At 34.8% G+C, this 20,486-nt stretch overlaps 1 protein-coding gene across 2 annotated transcripts in view; it reads left to right on the forward strand.

Moving 5' to 3' along the window:
* LOC105193777 (stromal interaction molecule homolog) overlaps positions 1-20,486 on the forward strand; it is a 58,905-nt gene that overhangs the window by 15,374 nt on the left and 23,045 nt on the right. For both annotated transcript variants that reach the window (XM_026140131.2, XM_039448985.1), the window contains exons 4-5: positions 17,582-17,694; positions 17,795-17,910. In XM_026140131.2, the coding sequence (XP_025995916.1) occupies positions 17,582-17,694; positions 17,795-17,910 (229 nt within the window). The remainder of the gene's footprint in view (positions 1-17,581; positions 17,695-17,794; positions 17,911-20,486) is intronic.

The following is a 20,486-nucleotide window of genomic DNA, read 5'->3' on the forward strand; positions in this document are numbered from 1 at the left end:
ACACACACGCGCGCGCGCGCGCGCGCGCGCGCGCTGGGGTTAGATTGTGTGATATCATTGTACTATAAATTTCAATCAGAAGTTATTTATCGTTAACCCTTAAACACGTAAGTGGGTTTGAGAGACCCCATATGAAGTTTTGAACGCTTCTTGTGTGAAGACAGAATGAGATAGGAGGTTCGCACCAAGACGTAAAAAAAGTTTGAAATCTCTTTCGATTGATACGGTTTATCAACTTTTTTGGTCAACTAAAATTTGAACGGCACGACAGCAAAGTTTTATTAGGGTCAATGCAACCCATATAATGTGTAAGTGAAACTTTTTTTGTGAGTATTTTACATAAAAAAATTGGATAAAATATGTTCGAACAGGTCGGTTTGCGAATGTTACTTGCATATATTCTGTCTAAAGTTGGAATACTATAAAATGTTGTAAAAAAAAGTTTTTCCGAAATATATCATGAAACACATCAATTTTCAATTTTAGACACAATTTAATCAAAAATACTTTATATTCGCCTTGTTACATAAGTACATTTTTTAATAGAAATGACAATGATATAATTTTCTTTTTTGAAAGTATGAATTTTTCGCTTTAAAACGCCGTATTGTAAAGCCTTTAAAAGTTTTTTGTTGCAAAGATATGATTTTTTTAAGAAACGTAGATTTTTAGATGCCCAAAAATACTTCATATTCTCCATGTTACATAATTATACATTTTAAAAGGAATGACTTTGCCAAATTTTATTTTGAAAATGTTACTTTTTAGCTTTAAAACGCCGTATTTGCAAGTCTTTAAAAGTTTTTTGTTGCGAAGATATGATTTTTTAAAGGAAAAGTGGATTTTTGACCAATTTTTGATTTTTGGTTAATAGTTTTTCCTATATAACTTTACAATAAATTATTTTTTGGCAATGCCAATTGTGCAGTCACACTCCTGAGATTCTAAACATTCATTAAAAAAAAAAAAAAAAAAATTGTAGAAAAATATTGATTGTAATCAAAGTTATAGCTTCTCAAAGTTGAAAAAATCTTCCAGACCCGAAAATGTGTTTTCGTATTTTACAGGATCGGTATGTTTAAGGGTTAAGTACTTTTCGAGTTATGACGCTTGAAAGTTACAGTACACTGTAGCTTCAAGCCTTACAATTTGGAAAGTACTTAACGAAAATAAACTTTTTTGTAAAGTTTTGGAAAGGTCTTGACATCAACTTAAATTCTGGAATCAAAAATAGGGTGTTGCATTTAAAAAAGTTAATGTGATTTTAATCTGACCTTGGCGACGCTATTTAAGGTCAAACTGATAATATTAAAGTAAATTGATCTTTTGAAACCTTATAACTTTTATCTGAAACACTTTTTTCTAAAATGCTTAGTTTTTGAGATATTTTGCTGCTTTGGTACTTTTCCGACCCTGTGTATATACAGGGTGTTTATTAATGGTTGTCCCCACGTTTTATCATAGGAGTACGCATTTGTTATTTCTAATATAATAATATGTTAGAAATACATATCCATCGGTAAATCATGCTTCTATGGTAAAAAGTGGATACAACCATTAATGAACATTCTATATACAGGGTGATTCAGAACGACCCATGTGTCCCTGTAAAAACGTGTTCTTGAATAAATTCTGAGACAATTTTTCCTGTACGAAAAATTTGTCCGACACTTACTTTTTGAATAATAAGAGGATAACGTTAGCGAATCACGGACCTTGTACATATGGTAGACAAAGGCGGCGCAACTCACCGTCCGACGCGGGCGTTAACCCGTGTGCGTGTGTGCGTGTGTACATCCATTTCGCTGCTCATCGTTGTTCTCCCACCGCGTAATTTGTTAGCTCTGCGCCGTCCGCGCGCTTGTTTATTGTCTGTCCCTACTTTTCTTGTATAGACGAGCGGTGATACGTTAACTTTAATATTATATAACATCTAACAGAAGGCTCAGATCAAAAAACTCAGAATTGGTGAAATGTGAAACAACTTCAAGGGATAGACTCGGATAGAGGACAAATTTTAATTGAACTGTCGCATTGTAGAAACAATAAGCTTATCGCTGTGTGGAATGGTGCGTGAGTAAACGTGCTCAAACTTGTTTGAACGCCCTCCCTCCCCTTCCTCCTCCTTCTCTCTCACTTTCTCTCTTTTCCCTTTTTTTGTGTTTTAAATGTGATACTTTTAACTTGCAAATGATATTTAAGTAATTCCATTTGCATTAAATTTTATTATTTCTGTGCGTACATTTATTATAATAATGTAAACTTGAAGAATTCGGGGTCTTCTTGTTATTTGACAAGTTAAATATAGCATACTTAAAGTGAGAGAGAGAGAGAGAGAGAGAGAGAGAGAGAGAGAGAGAGAGATTGATTGGGCGTTTATTACTGCCCTAGGGTAAACCTTCTAAGGACAGAAAGAATATACAAATGATACAGGTCTGAGAGCGTAGGTTCAACTTAAAACTAGTAACAACAAATAAAAATAATAGTAGAAAATAAATGAAAACAATAATTAGAATAGAGATGAAAACGAAAACGTGCTTAATAATTTGACTAGCGCAAACGTACTGTGAATATAATGTATAGACATAATAGTAAAATAAAACAGAACAAGAAATATGATATATCTTTATATAGTATTAACAGAAAGGGTATTTATATGCTAAGCAAAGAGAACGAGAACAAGAGCTAGAAAGGTAAAAGGTGACAATTCAATTAGACATAGACCAGAACACAGGCTTGGGAATGAGGAGCGTCACTATGAAACAGGAAACTATGAAGATCACGCTTAAAGGCGCCAATAGAAACAGCATTGCGAATGGGTGCGAGAAGTGAGTTCCAAAGCTACAGGTGCAGCTACAGAAAAAGAACGCTGGAAAATTGCTGTGCGACTAGTGGGAACGGTGAGATCGAGAGGAGAAGCCCTAGAAGAGGCGTGTGATTGGGAGCGAGGTACAAGAGAGGATGCAAGGTAGGGGGGTGTTCCGGTACTGCTAACAGAGTAGATCAGGCAGCCGAGGAGATAAGACCTCCTGCTCTCCGCGGTCAGCCAGCCGAGTTGAGGATAGTGATGGGAGACATGATCGTCCCAGCGGAGGTCGAAAATGAAGCGCACACAAGCATTCATCAGTCGCCTAAGCTTAAGACTTAGTTAAGAGACAAAGTCTAAGTTAAGACTTTGCTGACCGGTTAGATCAGTTAGGACAGCAGAACAATAATCAAAGAATGGGAAAATCAGGGAGGACACCAGACGCACTCGCAGAGGACGCGACAGGCAGTGCTTGTAATATTTCAGACGCCAGAGCACTCCGTTTACCCGCAGGGAGGTTGCCTTAACCTGCTTATTCCTGCTGAGCACGCTAGTAACGGGGAGAGAGAGAGAGAGGGGGAGGGAGCGAGCGAGAGAGAGAGAGGGGGGGGGACAGTTTAAATGGGAATGTGTTTTCTGTGTATTGTTATCAGTCGTCTTCTTCTTATGGTTATTGGCACCCATTCCCTTGCCAACGAACCGGGAACGATACGGCCATAGGTCTTGTTGTCAGTCAATTGAGCGCAGCAGGTGCCTCACGGAAACATCCGCGTGTAACAGTGAGTCGCGCTGCCCTTGTCTACCACTTGTATCCGACCTGTCATACGCTAATTCTCATAATTTGAAAATTAAGCTCCTGACAAATTTTTGCTACAGGAAAAATTGTCTTAGAATTTGATTACGAATATGTCAGTTTTGGGACCAATATGTTATTTTGCATTACTCTGTACACACACACACACACACACACAGCACGCACGCACGCACACGCACACATACACGCGCGCGCGCACGCACGCACGCGCGCACGCACGCACGCACGCACGCACGCACACGCACGCGCACGCGCACACGCACACGCACACACACACGCACACACACACACACACACATGTATGTGTCCCATTTTAAATGATCCAGTTAAATATCTCAGAAACTAAACCCAGTAGACAAAAATATTTCAGACAAAAGTTGTATGATTTCGAGGGGGACATAAAATGGTGTCATTAATTTGACCTTGATCAGTTGCTTGAAGGTCACGTGAAGGTCACCTTTAATTTTTTTAATAGAACTGCTTTTTATTACATATTCTTGTAGCTTATTTTGAGACCTTTCCAAAACACTACAAGAAAGTTTATTTGAAGTTTATTTAAAGTTTATTAGGTCTATCTCTGTTAGTTTACGAGATAAAGGGGGGTGGCCACTTTTATTGGGATACTCTGTATATATACAGGGTGTCAGAAAACAATCGTTTTTGCTCTCGTGGGTTGATAGAGCGAGTCAAACTGATAAGAAAGGTCTTACCATTTTTTTATTATTTGCAATAATTAATGATTTAAAAATGAGTAAAGTTTGGCAAATGAGCGCGTATTTTCCCTGCCAACCGCACGCGGGGTCCGCCCGTCGATTGCCAGACTATGAGCAGTCGCTAGTGGCGGCGCGGTAAGGAGAGAGAAGCAGCAATGGCTACCGGCCAGCGCGCTGGCGCTTGGCTGCCACATACAGCGAAGCCGCGTAGGCACGTGGTAGTGCGGAGAAGATCGGAAAGCAGGCAGAAGGTGATGGGGCACGCTTTATCGTACATCTTCCTCTTTTGACACTTGGTAGAGACTGAAAGCATGATACGACGTAATGTTATGGAGAAATCTGGTGTTCTCTGCTCTGCGTCATGCGAGCGGTATACGGAATACCACGGTATTTGGTCGCCCACTGTTTTAATTTTTAATTGCATATAGAAATTTACTCGGATTGGAGATTTGTTTAAAAAATAATGTAAATAGAGTTACGATTTCAGTCTTGAGGTTTTCGTGGCCGTTGATATCGTTAACCGAGAGGGTTTTCGGATGGATGCCATGTGCGTGTTGGGCACTTTGCCGACGTTTCGCAAACATTGCAGCTTGCATCATCAGGGCTGAGAGCTCTGATACTGAGCTCTCTTCGGTTGTGGTGGTCCTTATATATCCTTGTTGCGTCCAGTGAGTGCAGGGGGGGGGTTAATTTGGTCAGCCAATCAGAGCGTTTTAATTGACCGCCTGGTTAGTCAAAACGCTCTGATTGGTTGACCAAATTTACTCCCACACCCCTACCCTCACTGGGCGCAACGGGGAAAGCCTCAAGACTGGAATAAAACGCTTTTACGGAGAGGCTATTCTAGGGTTGGTAAACTTATTTACCAAATTCAGGAAGTCCTTGCACGTCCAACTGTGCTTCTTAGCATTTTTAAAATGATGCCGTGACCATCGAGTGGTAAATGCTTTTATTTAAAAAAACCTTTGCTTATCCAGGCAAAAGTCATCTTATGATAAGCATTTCTACGGTTAGTCAAGGAAAGGATTTCGGCAACCAAAAGAAGCATAGCCGGTACCTTCAAAAAGCTTCTTGGATTACACCTTTTTTTACTGACTCACTAAAGCTGGAGCTGTGGCAAACACTGGATCGTATTACACACGAACAAGCCGTCCGTTCTGCCGAGGTGAGAAAACGAAAACAGGAGGAGAAATACAAGAAGATCTCTGCACAGGCTGGATCCCCACTTCCAACACACAGTCAAGAACTTCAGCAGTCAGGTCCTGTTCCCATCCGAAGTGTTGGTACTTTCTAAAGGACACAATTTTGCCGTCACCCCTACGAGCATTTTTACGGAAGAAATTGTTAGCCAAATTGAGACGGCTATCTTTCGCCTTCCACCAAAAGCAAGCAACGACATTAGACAACGAGCAGTTAACATTCCCCGTAAGGTTAAACCACCCAGCCAAAACACCAGCAGAGAAGAACGCTTGGCACTCCGGAACAGAGACAGAATAACAACATTTTAATTTTACCGGTGGATAAAGGAAATGCCACAGTGATAATGGACAAAGAAGACTGTAATAAGGTCAATGCTATGTTCTCGGATTGCAGCGTTTATAGGAAACTGAAACGAAACCCGACATTTTAGAGAAAAAAACATCCGTTCTGCTCAAGAATGCAGGCCTCTCCTCTGAAACTTTCAAATACCTTACCCCCCGGGAATCGTCGGCTCCCAGATTCTATGGCTTCCCCAAGATTCATACGTAATTGGTCTCTCTTCGCCTTATTGTCAGCAATATCGAGGCACCCTCCTACCAGTTGGCCCGCTACCTTACCAAACCACTCAAAAAACTCACTGGTCTCAATGAATCTCACATCAAGAATTCCATTGATTTTGTGAACAAAATTGCAAAGATCACAACGAAACCCAATGACATCCTGTTGAGTTTTGATGTGGTTTCATTATTCACAAATGTCTCGGTTTAGGATACGTTGGACATTATCAAAAAGTCCGACAAATTTTTGGCCAACCTTTGTCCACTAATAGAACATTGCCTAACGTCGACCTACTGCCAGTTTCAAGAAGAGTTCTTTGAACAAACCTCTGGAGCAGCAATGGGATCCCCTGTTTCACCCATTATTGCGAATATTTTCATAGAACATCTCGAAAACAAAATTCTGAAGAATGCACCTCTGAAACCTTCCACATGGTTCCGATACGTAGATGACACATTTGTTATGTGGAACGGCAAAGAAACTCCCATCCTTTCTCGCTTTTCTCAACGCTCAATACCCAAACATTAAGTTTACAATGGATGCAAGCTGCAATGTTTGCGAAACGTCGGTAAAGTGCCCAACACGTACGTGACATCCATCCGGAAACCCTCTTGGTTAGAGTTACGATTCTCAGTAATAAATTAAAATTATGTCATCACGGCAATATAGCTTCAATTTATGGAATTATTACTGTATGTCGAAACATAATTTTAATTAACTAATGAAACTCATAAATCTTTTTAAACAATTTTTAAAATAATCTGCATTAGAAAATAATTTTAATTTGATAAATTAATAGAAATGTTAACATTATCGGGCAAGCCAGTTGTAATTGGCGTAAAACAATATACTTTGAGAGTGAACGATTTTTGCTGTATTATTGTCAATCTAACGAAATCACAGAAAATAGCAGAATCTGTGTGATTTTCTATCTGTAACTTTTTCGGCAGTAATACTTTTTTATAAGGCTTGGGGTTCACTTTCAGAATATTGTGCTTTACGCTAATTACAAAGTAAACTGACTTATCAGATATTGTTAACACTTCTATAAATTTATTAAATTAAAATTATTTTCTAACACAGATTATTTTAAAAAGTAATTGTTTTAAAAGATTTTCGAGTTTCATTAATTAATTAAAATTATGTCTTGGCATAAAGTACTGGTCCCATAAATTGAAGCTACGAGGTGTGTTCAAAAAGTATCGCGAATTTTGAATTTTCGCGGGTTACGTATATTCGAATTTCGATCTTTTTGTGGCGTTATGTTGGTACTCATGTCTCTCACTTATGCCGACAAGCTCGGCCATTTTGAATGTTCACTTAATTGTTGACAGCTGCTTTGCTTGCACGTGTTTTGGATCGTCTTCGATTTTTACCTATTCAAAAAAATGGATCAAAGAACCTGTATCAAATTGTGTGTGAAAAACGAAATTAAGTGCGCGGATGCATTCCGAATGTTGACTGTGGCATACGGAGAAGCTACCGAAGCAACGTTTATCGGTGGTACAAAATGTTCTCAGAAGGCCGAGAAGATGTGAACGACGAAGAGCGTGCCGGACGCCCGAGCACTTCAACAACAGACGAAAAAATTAATGAAGTGGAGAAAATGGTATTGGCCAATCGTCGAATCACTGTTAGAGAAGTTGCTGAGGACCTAAACATATCGATTGGGCTCGTGCCATTCGATTTTTATCAATGATTTGGGCATGAGACGGGTCGCCGCGAAATTCGTACCAAAATTGCTCAATTGCGACCAAAAACAGCATCGCATGAACATTGCTAATGAGATGTTGGACTCTGTCCGCGACGACCCAAATTTGCTCCAGAGGGTCATAACTGGTGACGAATCGTGGGTTTATGGTTATGACGTGGAAACCAAAGCTCAATCATCTCAATGGAAGCTGCCGCACGAACCAAGACCGAAAAAAGCGCGCCAAGTTCGGTCGAATGTGAAAGTTTTGCTGACAGTTTTCTTCGATTGCAGGGGCGTGGTGCATCATGAGTTCTTGCCACAGGGTAGAACGGTCAATAAGGAATATTACCTGCAAGTTATGCGCAATTTGCGCGAAGCAATCCGCCAGAAACGCCCGGATTTGTGGAAGAACAAAAATTGGCTTTTGCACCACGATAACGCCCCTGTTCACACATCGTTGCTTGTGCGCGACTTTTTGGCCAAAAACAACACACTAATGATGCCGCAGCCACCGTATTCCCCAGATCTGGCCCCCTGTGACTTTTTCTTGTTCCCTAAACTGAAGAGGCCCATGAAAGGACGACGTTACGCTACGCTTGACGAGATAAAGACGGCATCGAAGGAGGAGCTGAACAAGATAAAAAAAAATGATTTTTTGAAGTGCTTCGAAGATTGGAAAAACCGTTGGCACAAGTGTATAATATCTCATGGGGATTACTTTGAAGGGGACAAAATAGATATTCATGAATAAATAAATAATTTTTGAAAAAACACAAAATTCGCGATACTTTTTGAACACACCTCGTATATTGTCGTGATGACATAATTTTAATTTATTACTGAGAATCGTAATTTTATTTACATTATTCTTCAAACGAATCTTCGTATTCGAGTAAATTTCATTATGCAATTAAAAATTAAAACAGTGCGCGATCAAATACCGTGGTATTCTGTATACCGCTCGCATAACGCAGAGCAGAGAATACATTTTTCCATAACATTACGTCGTATCATGTTTTTTTTCTTGACCAAGTGTCAAACAAGAAAGATGCACGAAAAATGCGCCCCGCTACCTTCTGCCTGTTTTCTGATTTCCGCGCTATGTGTGTGCGCGGCTTTGCGTGTGTAGCAGCCAAGCGCCAGTGCGCTGGCCGGTAGCTATTGCTGCTTCTCTCTTCTTACCGCCTCGCCACTTGCGACTACTTCTAGCCTGGCAATCAACGGGCGGATCCCGCGTGCAGTGGGCAGTGAAAATACGCACTCATTCGCTAAACTTTATTAATTTTTAAATTGTTAATTATTGTAAATAATGAAAAATGGTAAAGGACTTTTCTTTTCAGTTTGACTTGTTCTATCAAGCCACGAGAGCAAAAACGATGGTTTTCTGACACCCTGTGAGTGTGTGTGTGTGTGTGTGTGTGTGTGTGTGTGTGTGTGTGTGTGTGTGTGTGTGTGTGTGCGTGTGCGTGTGTGTGTGTGTGTGTGTGTGTATACAGGGTGATAATTAATGAATGTCCCCACTTTTTACCATAGGAGCATGATTTACCGACGGATACGTATTTCTAACATATATTACAAATTATAAATGCGTGCTTCTATGGTAAAAATTGGGTACATTCATTAATAATCACCCTGTATGTACATACATACGGGCTGATTATTAATGACTGTTACAGCGTTTTACCTTGAGAGCATTCATACCGACAGAACTTGTAATATACTAAGCGCTCGTTAGATGACAGTTGCTTCGGCCGGCACGCGCGCGCGCGGCCCGAGCAGTGCCAAGTGATACGTACAAGGTGCGTCAGGTCTTTGAGGACACTCATATATGTGACTGCCACTTTGCAGCAACAAGTTTTTTTATTTTTTTCTTCTTAAATTATAAATGGAAGGCAATAAGCTGATTTAGAAAATGAAAAAACACGCTGTTATTGTCGCTACACACGTGAATCACAGCGATCTTGAAATCTCCCAATTTTTGAAAGTTGCCCGATCGTTTGTTCACAAAGTTCGTCGAAAGTTAGAAGCATCTGATGGCAATGTGAAAAGTGTTACCAAGCGCAGAAAACATGAGGCACGTTCAGACAATTAGAACATCACAGTTTGTGCAGCAAGTCCAGGGCATTTATTGATGAAGAGCCTTTAAAGTCCATAAGGGCCATATCGAGAAATTTTCAAGTTTTTTAGTGCACATCCGTCTACGAAGACATCTGGTACAAGTTCTACGTGATGCGCAAAGGTTAGTTTATGTCGGTACAAACTCGAGAACAGCTATTTATCCGAGCACAACAATTTTTAAACAAGTTAAAACATCTTGAAATCCGGGATGGTGGCCATCTAGCTTCCCGGATCTTAATCTTTTGAATTACTACGTTTGGGGCGTTGTTGAACGGGAGACCAATAAACATCCTCATAACACGCTTGATTCCATAAAAGCAACTATTACCAGAGTAATGACGCATATGGACGAGGATCATTTAATTTGGGCATGCAAACATTTCCGGCAGAAAATTGAAGTTGTTATTGTCGCTGAAGGCGATTTTATCAAATAATTGTATAGTCTACGAGTTACTTAGTTTGCTGTAAAAATTTTATTAAAATATAATAAGTTTTTTAAGAAATATACAAATTTTAATTTTAAAGTCAATATGTCCTTAAATACTCGACGCACCCTGTATAGGCGCCTGCTGAAAAATTTTTCTCATTACTTTTACATAATTTTTCAGAATTTCTGTATAATTTTATAGTTTTTTTAGATTTTTTTGTAAGAATTGGATTACTTTTTATAAATACTTTGAATGTCTACATCTTTTTTCAAAATTTTTAAATGTGTTAACTATGAAGTATCCTAAGATTTTTATTATTTTTTGTTCTATAACTTCAGATAAAATGTTATAAAATTTAAAATAATTAAAAGTATTTTATAAAAATTGTAGGATGAGAAATCTCAGAACATTTCAGAATTTACTTGTATGAAAAGTTCTAAGAGAAGATGTACACTTTCCAAGTAATTCTAATTATTTCCGAAAAATGTTCCAATTCATATAAAGATTACGAGAAAAACTTTTATCAGGGATGTTTTCGGGAAAAATATGAAAAATTCTCATAATTATGGAATTGTTCTGCGAAGTTATGGTATTTTTTATTTTTTGTTGGAAAAAAGATTTAAGGAAGTGTTGAAACGATCCCGCTTTGTGCACGGGCGGTGACAACGGCGACGAGAGTGCAAGGGATTGCAGGGAGAGAATTAATTTTGTACTCGGTCTTTTTTTAGGTGGAAAAGAATATCTATAAATTTATTGTGAATAAAAGATTGAAAGGAATACAAAAATGATAACGCGATATACACAAAAAGAAAAACGTGATATAACGATAGAGAGAATAAAATGCGATGTAAAACAGAGAACGGATCAAACGGACAGACGGTTGGCGGAACTCTTTACAAACGGCTGGGGATTTAAATCCGGCGACTATTTACAAGAAACAGGTGCCTCAGGCACGGTCTCTAGCAGTGTCGTGCGCGCGTACCAAAGCGCGCGTTAGCCGGCGCTCAGCTGTGAGGCTATAAATAGCCTCATGCTGTTTACGATGCCTCGCGCTTGCAGGCCGGACGGCCGCGCGGGCACGGCGGTACCGCATCGCGGGATCAGCTAATCACATGAACGGCGCGATGCGTGGCGGTTAATACTGTCGCTAGATTTCGGCGGATGGCAACGTCCACGCTAACTTGGTAGAGGCGCGGAATCTGCATCCCTGGTTGTGGAGCGTTGCCGGTAGCAGGAACTGAAGTTTGCTGGATGCCGAGTAGGCAAGATTGTCGAATCCCAAAAGGCGCTTGAGCCCACGATACTCGGCGGAAAGCGGGATCAAAACGGTCACGGGCGAAGAGCACTTTGCGGAAGCCAAGGCACTTGACTCCCGGACAGGACCTGGGCTTTTTCTTGTTGGACGGAAGAAGAGACTCGGGTATATAAGCCTCGACTCTCGCGATCGGCCGACTTATATACCCGCATCTCAAGAGATCGGAGACACTCGGGAAGACATCGGCTCTCGTCGACGGCCAGCGTCCCCGCCACTCGAGACCGGGCATACGCGGCGGAATCGGTGTGTGTGCGGCGCGGTGTTGGTAGGCGCACGAGCGCGTCGGTGTACCGAGTTCGGCCAAGTACAGCTGTACTGGTCGACGATAATTTGCGCGTACGGAGCGCTTGTTTAGGTGCTTTGTTACACCGTTAGAAAATCTGCAGAATTGCACATAACTTTACCTATGAATATTCTGAGAAATTATGTGATTTCTTATGTTATGTTTTTTTGGAAAAGTATGAAAAAAATATTAGAAAATCTTAAAATTGTTTTTATATCTTCTCATAGGATTGTTTTGATCTTATCGTGATATTATGAAGCTTTATATTTTATGTTTTAGTGAAAAATGTGAGAAAATTTGAGAAAGTTTTCACATAAATTTACACAATTACTTACAAATTGTTTGCATGAGAAATTATGAGAACTTTTATAGAAAATTGTGATAAAAGTTTTTCCAGGAAAAGCTGTGCGTACTCCGTTATATTTTCTATTTATTACTCAGATTACTACTTTTATTTATTAATCAGGTTAATAAATTAAAGTAGTACCTAATAATGTAAATTATTATACTAAATACATTTTATATCTACATAATTTTAATTTTTATCATAATTTTTTATACAAGTTTTCATAATTTCTCATGCCAACAATTTGTAAGTAATTTTGTGAATTTATGTAAAAATTTTCTGACATTTTTCACTAAAACATAAAATATAAAACTTTATAATATCACAATAAGATCAGAATGATCTTATAAAAAAATATGAAAAAATTTTAAGATTTTCTAATATACGCATATAAAGTTATGTGAAATTCTTCAGATTTTCTAACACTTTCTTAAATCTTTTTCCAACAAGAAATGAAAAATGCCACTTTTCAGGATGATTTTATAATTATGAGAATTTTTCATATTTTTTTCCGAAAACATTCCTGATAAAAGTTTTTCTCGTAATCTTTATAGAAATTGGAACATTTTTTGGAAATATTAGATCCTCATACAGCACAGAGAGATTGCAGGAACATTGCAGAATGATTTCATTGAAACATTGTAATATTGCATATTAATTGCGAAACATTGCTGCAACATTGCTGGAAGATTGCAGTAATATTAAGATGTTCGCTTTTTGAAATATTGCATTGAAACATCCCAGCAACATTGTAATGTTATGAATTTTTTCAAATTATTTACATAAATATTATCACACCACATAATTTTAATGAACAAAACAATATTTTTGTAACATTGTAAAAAACATTTTTCGCAAAATCTCGGGAATTTTTTTTCGGAAATATCCAAGCGGTCACCCATCTAAGTCACGATCCGGTGAACGTTACTTGATCTCCGTGATCGTTGCGATCTGATGACCTATGAACACTTTATGCTGATATGTGTATATAATTGTGTGTGTATAATTGGTAGATCAGGTCAATATGCGTTATCGAAAAAATGAAATGTCTATAATTAAAGCACGGTATTTATATAAACAAATATAAAATTATAGTTTTTTTTTACTAATTTTGCAAATGTAAAATAGCATCTAGAATAACTTTTCTTTTATTTGTTTAAATAAGAATGCAATTAGAAAATATATATCAATATAATACATTAATTAAATTAAATATGAAAAAATTTTTATTAAAAAAACAATTAAAAAATATTGTTTGTTCATTGAACTGTAGATCGAGGTTTCTTTATATATGTACCTATTTTGTCTATTAATATAAATATTTATGTTTTTTAACAATACTATGATGCACACAGCACCATGGTATCGCATGTCTTTTCCTAGACGTCTTAGAGTTAACATTTGAAGGATGTCTGCAGACGTCTATGCAAAGTCGATTTGCAGTCAATTCTGAAAGCCTGACTTGGATGAGTCGACTTATAGTCGACATATTGACGATTGTGCTGAATGTAGAAATTCAACGGAAAATTTAGTAACGTCGCCCGATTTTAGTTTGCTAAATGCGGATGAATAATTATGGATGAATTAAATTAATATATTATTATACGCGAATATTCTGTTTTGGTTCTTTATGCTTTATTAAACCATTGCTTTATTAAAAAATTATGATATTGCAATGTTTCTGGAATATTACTGGCATATGCCATGAGATGTTGCTGTCATATTGTTAATTTATGTTTCTGCAATGTCTCCGTAATATTGCATTGCAATCTGTAATATTGCAATATTGTTGCAATTTTCTGTGCTGTATGGGGAATTACTTGGAAAGTTTACATCTTCTCTTTGAACTTTTCATACATGTGAATTCTCAAATGTTCTGAGATTTCTCATCCTACAATTTTTATAAAATACTTTTAACTATTTTAAATTTTATAACATTTTATCTAAAGTTATAGAACAAAAAATAATAAAAATCTTAGGATACTTCATAGTTAACACATTTAAAAATTTTGAGAAAAGATGTAGACATTCAAAGTATTTACGAAAAGTAATCCAATTCTTATGAAAAAACTATAAAATTATATAGATATTCTAAAAAATTATATAAAAGTAATCTAAGAAAAATTTTTCAGCAGGGTCCTATACGTATCATTTCGGCTTGGGCCGCACGCGCTCGTGCCGGTCGAAGCAGCTATCATCTAACGAGCGCTTAGTATATTCCAAGTTCTGTCGGTATGAATGCTCTCAGGGTAAAACGTGAATACAATCATTATCGAACACCCTATATAGTAAATACACGTGTGTACCCACGCGCGCGCGTGTCTGTTGTGTGCGTGTGCGTGTGCGTGTGTATGTGTACAGATATGAAGATTTTTAGAAAAATATAGACTTTTTCATATTTTTGTCTTTTTTAGATTTTATGACATTTCTTTATTAGAAATTGTGGAATAAGAAGTTATTATAATATATCTAATATTATATATGTATATTATATGTGAAAACTTTAGGAAAAGATTTTTCATATCTTTTTATATTTTTCAGATTTTGTAAGATTTTTTCAGAAATTATACATATAATGACATATTCTTAATTTCTTAAAAAACTTTAGAATTTATAAACGTATATACCTATACAGATTTCAAGAAATAGATTTTTTCCTATTTTTTTAATTGCTTAAAAAAAGTTTTTTTTTTTTTGATGTAATGAGATTGAACTTAACAATATGTAACACTGCTAACAGAGGCCGCAACGGAATTTTACTTTTCATTATTAAAAAACCGCTATGGAATAAAATAAAAATGCAGCATTATATTTGTCAACTATATGTATTTTAATGAAATGATAAAGTAATATTTTGAAAATTTCCAAAATTAAAAATAAAAAATTGTTAGAAGTTGAGCTCCCAAAATTGGTTGTTTATTTTGAAATAATAGTGAACAAAGCATTTTACAAATCAATGTTAACATTACAGTATATTAAATAGCAAATATTTATTTAGTAGTTAAAATTGATTTAAATATTTTTATTTGAATATTTTAGATATTGTGCGTCGATCTCTGAAAAAATTTAAAAGATATTCAAATTTCACTGAGAAAATTTGAAAAATATTCACATTTTTTCAAAATTATTTCTGTATCTTTATTCTTTCAAAAAAATCTGAGAAATTATTTTTAATGTAACTAATTTTAGTAATTATTTTTATAGTTTTTATATACTCTATATATATTTATATTTTAAACTTATTCGTCAATATATGTATGTATAGGCTGCGTTGGATATATGTCTGGGCACAGAATGAAGTGATAAATCATCTTCGAGAATAACTATTATATAAACATTAAGTTGTTACATTTTAAAACAACCAGATCATTGCTTTACAATAATTTTATCAAAGCTAATAAGGCTCCCGACGTCTCAACTGAGAAACTCCGCATTGACGGTAGCGATGTACTACGCTGACAAAATTAGAACTAGAACAGGCGTGAAACGTGACAGGTTAACGATGAAATTTTATCTTATAAGTCATTTTGTTATTATGTGTTTTATTCTGAAAATGTGACTTGTTTTATATTTACCAAATTCGTAAAAATCGACTGCAAATAAAATCTTTGAATTTTTTATACATAAAAGCATCTTTCACTCCTTTTGACAACTATCCATGAGTTCCTGTTTGAATAGGTTTCACCTTTACGTGTTTTTTATGACTATTGACTGAGGTGGAAAAAGGATAGTTAATGTCCATTTTTACAAGTGTTTTAAAGCGATGTTATTATTCTGTTCTATCCAAGTTCTCCTTATTTACAAATGCCACCGTGGAAACTTACGTGTGATTTTTTGCTTATGACGTCATGACTTGAATATGGTCGCGGCATAATCTGGAGTAGTCAGGAGCTTTAACTAACATTTTAGTTGAAAAATATTAATATTTTTAGTTTCAAATAAATATTAATTTATTGTAAATTATTTAGTTCAATAATCACCTCACGTTAACGCTCGAGCTATGCAAAATATTATTAATATATTGAATATTTGGTTTTACATTTTAGTCTTAAAATAACTGCACAAATTCATTATACACAAATATTACACTTATAATTAAATATTTAATATAATATAATATTACACATATAATCAAATGTTTAATATAATAAAATAATTTGTCAGAAATGTAAGATTCTTGTATTTAAAATGGCAATACATGAACAGTACAAGAAATTAACAGAAAAGTAATGGAAAAATAACGACTCGTTTTTTTAGTAATTATAACTATAATGTGTTACTTTTTAAAGTCGATAACTTGTAACAATAAATAGTTATTTTCTGAGAAAGAAATTATAAATCAGACTAATTACTCCTACAAAAGCTAAGTTACGAAATACATTACAGTACTGAAAATTTATAGTAGACATATCTACAGATTTTTAGTACTAGCAATGTATATTGGAATATAGCTAAAATAATTTTCCCAATCCTGTAATTTTTATGCTGTTTTATACTGTTATAAAGAGAGTAGGGATGTTCGATTCTCTTATAAAAATCGGTTCTTAAATCGATTCTGCATCGAATCATAAAAATCGATTCTGCAAAAAAATTGGAATAAAAAAATCGATCTTGCTAGAATCGATCTAAAAAATCGTAAAAATTTATATATATAATTAAAACGTACATTAATATTTAATTAATTATTAACGTTTTATCAATTTTAAATTAACTATTATTAGTTCTAAGATTTTAATTTTAAAAACTTTAACCAATAAATAAAACAGGTAATTATGTAATTAAGCATTAAGTTTGTGAAAAAATAAAAAAATATTTATTAAAAAATATAGGTTGCTTTCACATCATTTTTTGTTTACGTACGTTCCTTTTATGTACTTTTATATGTTTTATTTATAATATAAAATTACATAATGTTTTTATAATTACTAATCTTTAATGGACACTAAATTCAGAAATAACAGCATGGCCGCGTTCAGAATATCATACGTAACCTCAATTTTAGTCTCTATTGTAGACGACACTTTAAGGGCAATAGATAAAGAAAAAAGAAATAATTTTTAAAAATAAGAATCGGTTTTTTGATTCTTAGGGTAAATAATCGATTTGCAAAAAAATCAAATACCAGAAATCCGATTTAAAAAATTGATTTTTAAACAAAAAAATTGATCTTGTAAAGAATCAAATCAGAATCGAACATCCCTAAAAGAGAGCGACAAGGAATATGATCTTTTTCTTTAATTTTTGTTATTGATATTTAGTATCATATATAAAATATGATTGTATACATTACGATGTTTCTGTACGTAGGTTCATAATTGGACTATAGAACAAACATCAGAATGGTTAACTTCCAACGTTGAGCTTCCTCAATATGTTCCTACTTTTATACAGCATCGTGTAACTGGTGCTACGCTTCCTCGGTAAGTTTATTCAGAAGTAATAAGGAATGATACATACTATGTGTACATATACGCACACACACGCACACACACAATTTTTAAATAAAAACATTAATTTCAGATTAGCTGTGAACAATATGCATTATCTTAGCAACGTTTTGGGTATTAAGGATCCTATCCACAAACAAAAAATTGCTTTAAAAGCAATGGATGTTGTCCTTTTTGGACCTCCCAAAGGTACTTTTAATATTTAAGGAAATATTGGTTATAGATGAAAATAATAAGTGAATAAACTTTATTTAGAAGATGGATTTTAGGTATATACAAATATATATGTATGTTTTAAAACAACTTACAAACTTCTTTAAAAGTTATAATTAAAAGTTATTATAATTTCTTTAGGAGATTTAAAAGAAAATGTGACATTAAATTTAATTGTTAAAAAATGATTAATAAAATTATTACTGTTTTTAAAACTTTTTTAAATTGCTTGTGAAAGATCTTAGAAACAATTAAGGAAAAAGATAAGATGTACTGACTACGTTTAGACAAATGTAATACTGTCAATATTAGATTGGCTAGTAATTATTACTTATTTTGAGTGCTTTTGGTTAGTGCTTTTAATACCCAAAATAAGTAATAATTAGTTATAGTACACAAAAAAAGAAAAATCTTTTAAAAATATATTTTATATAAAAATTGTTTACAGTTTCCATAAGGTATAACTTTAAAAAATTAGATATTTGAAATGCATTAGATACAGCAACAACGCTTTTTTCTTCAGATGACACTTCTGTTTGAATCTCATGAAACATTACACTGCTTAGTTTTTACTGCTTAATCTTTGTAGCAAACTAATCTTACATAAATGTAATATTGGCAATATTAAATGGGTCAGTAAATAATCATTATTTTTGAATATCTTTTTTATTTAATTTTGATTTACAATTTTTATTTTCTTAAGTTGGATTTAGTGTACAGTTACTTCTAATATTTTTTAATGGCAAAACTCGGGATAAGAGGAATATGTATAAAGAGTACATAAAACTCTATTAAAAACATTTTATTAATTTAATTTTATACTGTCAATAGATCTTATGGAATCCAAATTCATGTTAAAAGTATTAAATTGTTATATACGTCATTTTTTGTTGAGATTGTATAGTTTTGTAGGGTGAGACCCAGTTGCGTATAGACCCGATCGGACACCATCAATCACGTAATCTAATCTAAACCCAACCAACGGAAATACTCTAGGCATTGGCCGCTATGATTAGTGGTGTCCAATTGAGTCTGTGCGCAACTGGAACACTCCCATCTTGTATGTTTTTAAGGAGATTTTCCAGCTTAAAAAAAGCGGAGAAGCTGACCTGATTTTTTATTCTTATACAGAATGATTTGGAACAATTAAAGCCCTTGTAAAGATGTATTTTTCACTTAATTCTAAGATGATTTTTCCTCCACAAAAATTTTATCTGAGGCTTTTTGAATTATAAAGAGAAATAGTTCGCAATTTACGGTACGCGAGATACACAGGGGCGACGCAATTTATTATTTGAAACGAGCGATTACGTACAGGTATACTCTGCGATTAGTTTATTTAGTCCTTTTCAGGACTAAAATAATCTGTCCTTTTTAGAGCTAAAATAATTAATCTTTTCTTTTGAAGGCTAAAATAATTAATTTGCCTTTTTCAGGACTAAAATAATTAATCTGTCTTTCAGGACAAAAATAATTAATCTGTCCTTTTCAGGGCATCCAAATATTTTATTTCGAGAAACAATTTCGAATTTGCAAATTATTAAAAATTGAAAGTAAACTGATTTTAACCAATCATACATCTATATTTAAAAGGCATTTGGTGTGTGGTTCACTTTATTCTACGAATCCATTGCCAGTCATTAATGTGTTGGAACAGCGCATGGTAGCAGCACTTCATTGTAAAAACATAACCTATCCGTTGTCATCAACTAGTCTTCGTCGGGTAACGTATGCCGTGTATGTAACGCATTAATTTTTTTTTTAAGTAATTTTTTAAAATCGCCGAATAATTAACTGGCAATGATTAATACCGATAATGAATAATATTAATAAACTGTTCGTAAATCAATCAAGGGCCTGAAATTGCTGATATGCAATACAATTTAAAAAACAAAAACTGTCTTATTTGGTTATTTTGATGTAGAGTTATCGTGTGATCTCAATCCTATCGTGTGGAAACATGTGACCTCGATCCTATTCATGATCATGAAATTCATCCTGTTTGCTTCAAAGTACATCTTTATTATAAAGACATCAAATCCTTACAAGGTAAGACGTAGCAAGTGAATGTGTAAATGAGAGGAAGGAATGAGAGGAGGGAGGGGGGGGTACATATGTACAGAAAAATATTCGCGTGTAACATGCAGTTGATCCCAGCGTATAATTGCTCGTTTCGAACAGTAAATTGCGCCGCCCTTATCTATCTTGCGTACTCCATCTGTGATTCATGAGCTATTTTTCTTTATAATTTGAAAAGTAAGTCTTGAATAAAATTTTTGTAAAAAAGAAATTGTCTTAGAATTAAATAGAGAATACGTATTTACAAGAATATTTGTGTTCTGAATCATCCTGTATATCTTTTAACAGAATAGCTTTTGGCATCGTTATCTTCAAAATAATAAGTAATGATCAAAATTTAAGCAATGAAAACGCTTAATTTAAGCAATGATAATTTATTATTTGAAAAAAATTTTTATAACATTGATAAATAGAGAAAGGTGAAGCAAGATGGGGTAAGACGGGATATTTCCAGTATTGTGCGATTCAAGTGC

This window comes from Solenopsis invicta, chromosome 5 (genome assembly GCF_016802725.1).
Source record: "Solenopsis invicta isolate M01_SB chromosome 5, UNIL_Sinv_3.0, whole genome shotgun sequence".
Taxonomy (NCBI): Eukaryota; Metazoa; Arthropoda; class Insecta; order Hymenoptera; family Formicidae; genus Solenopsis; species Solenopsis invicta.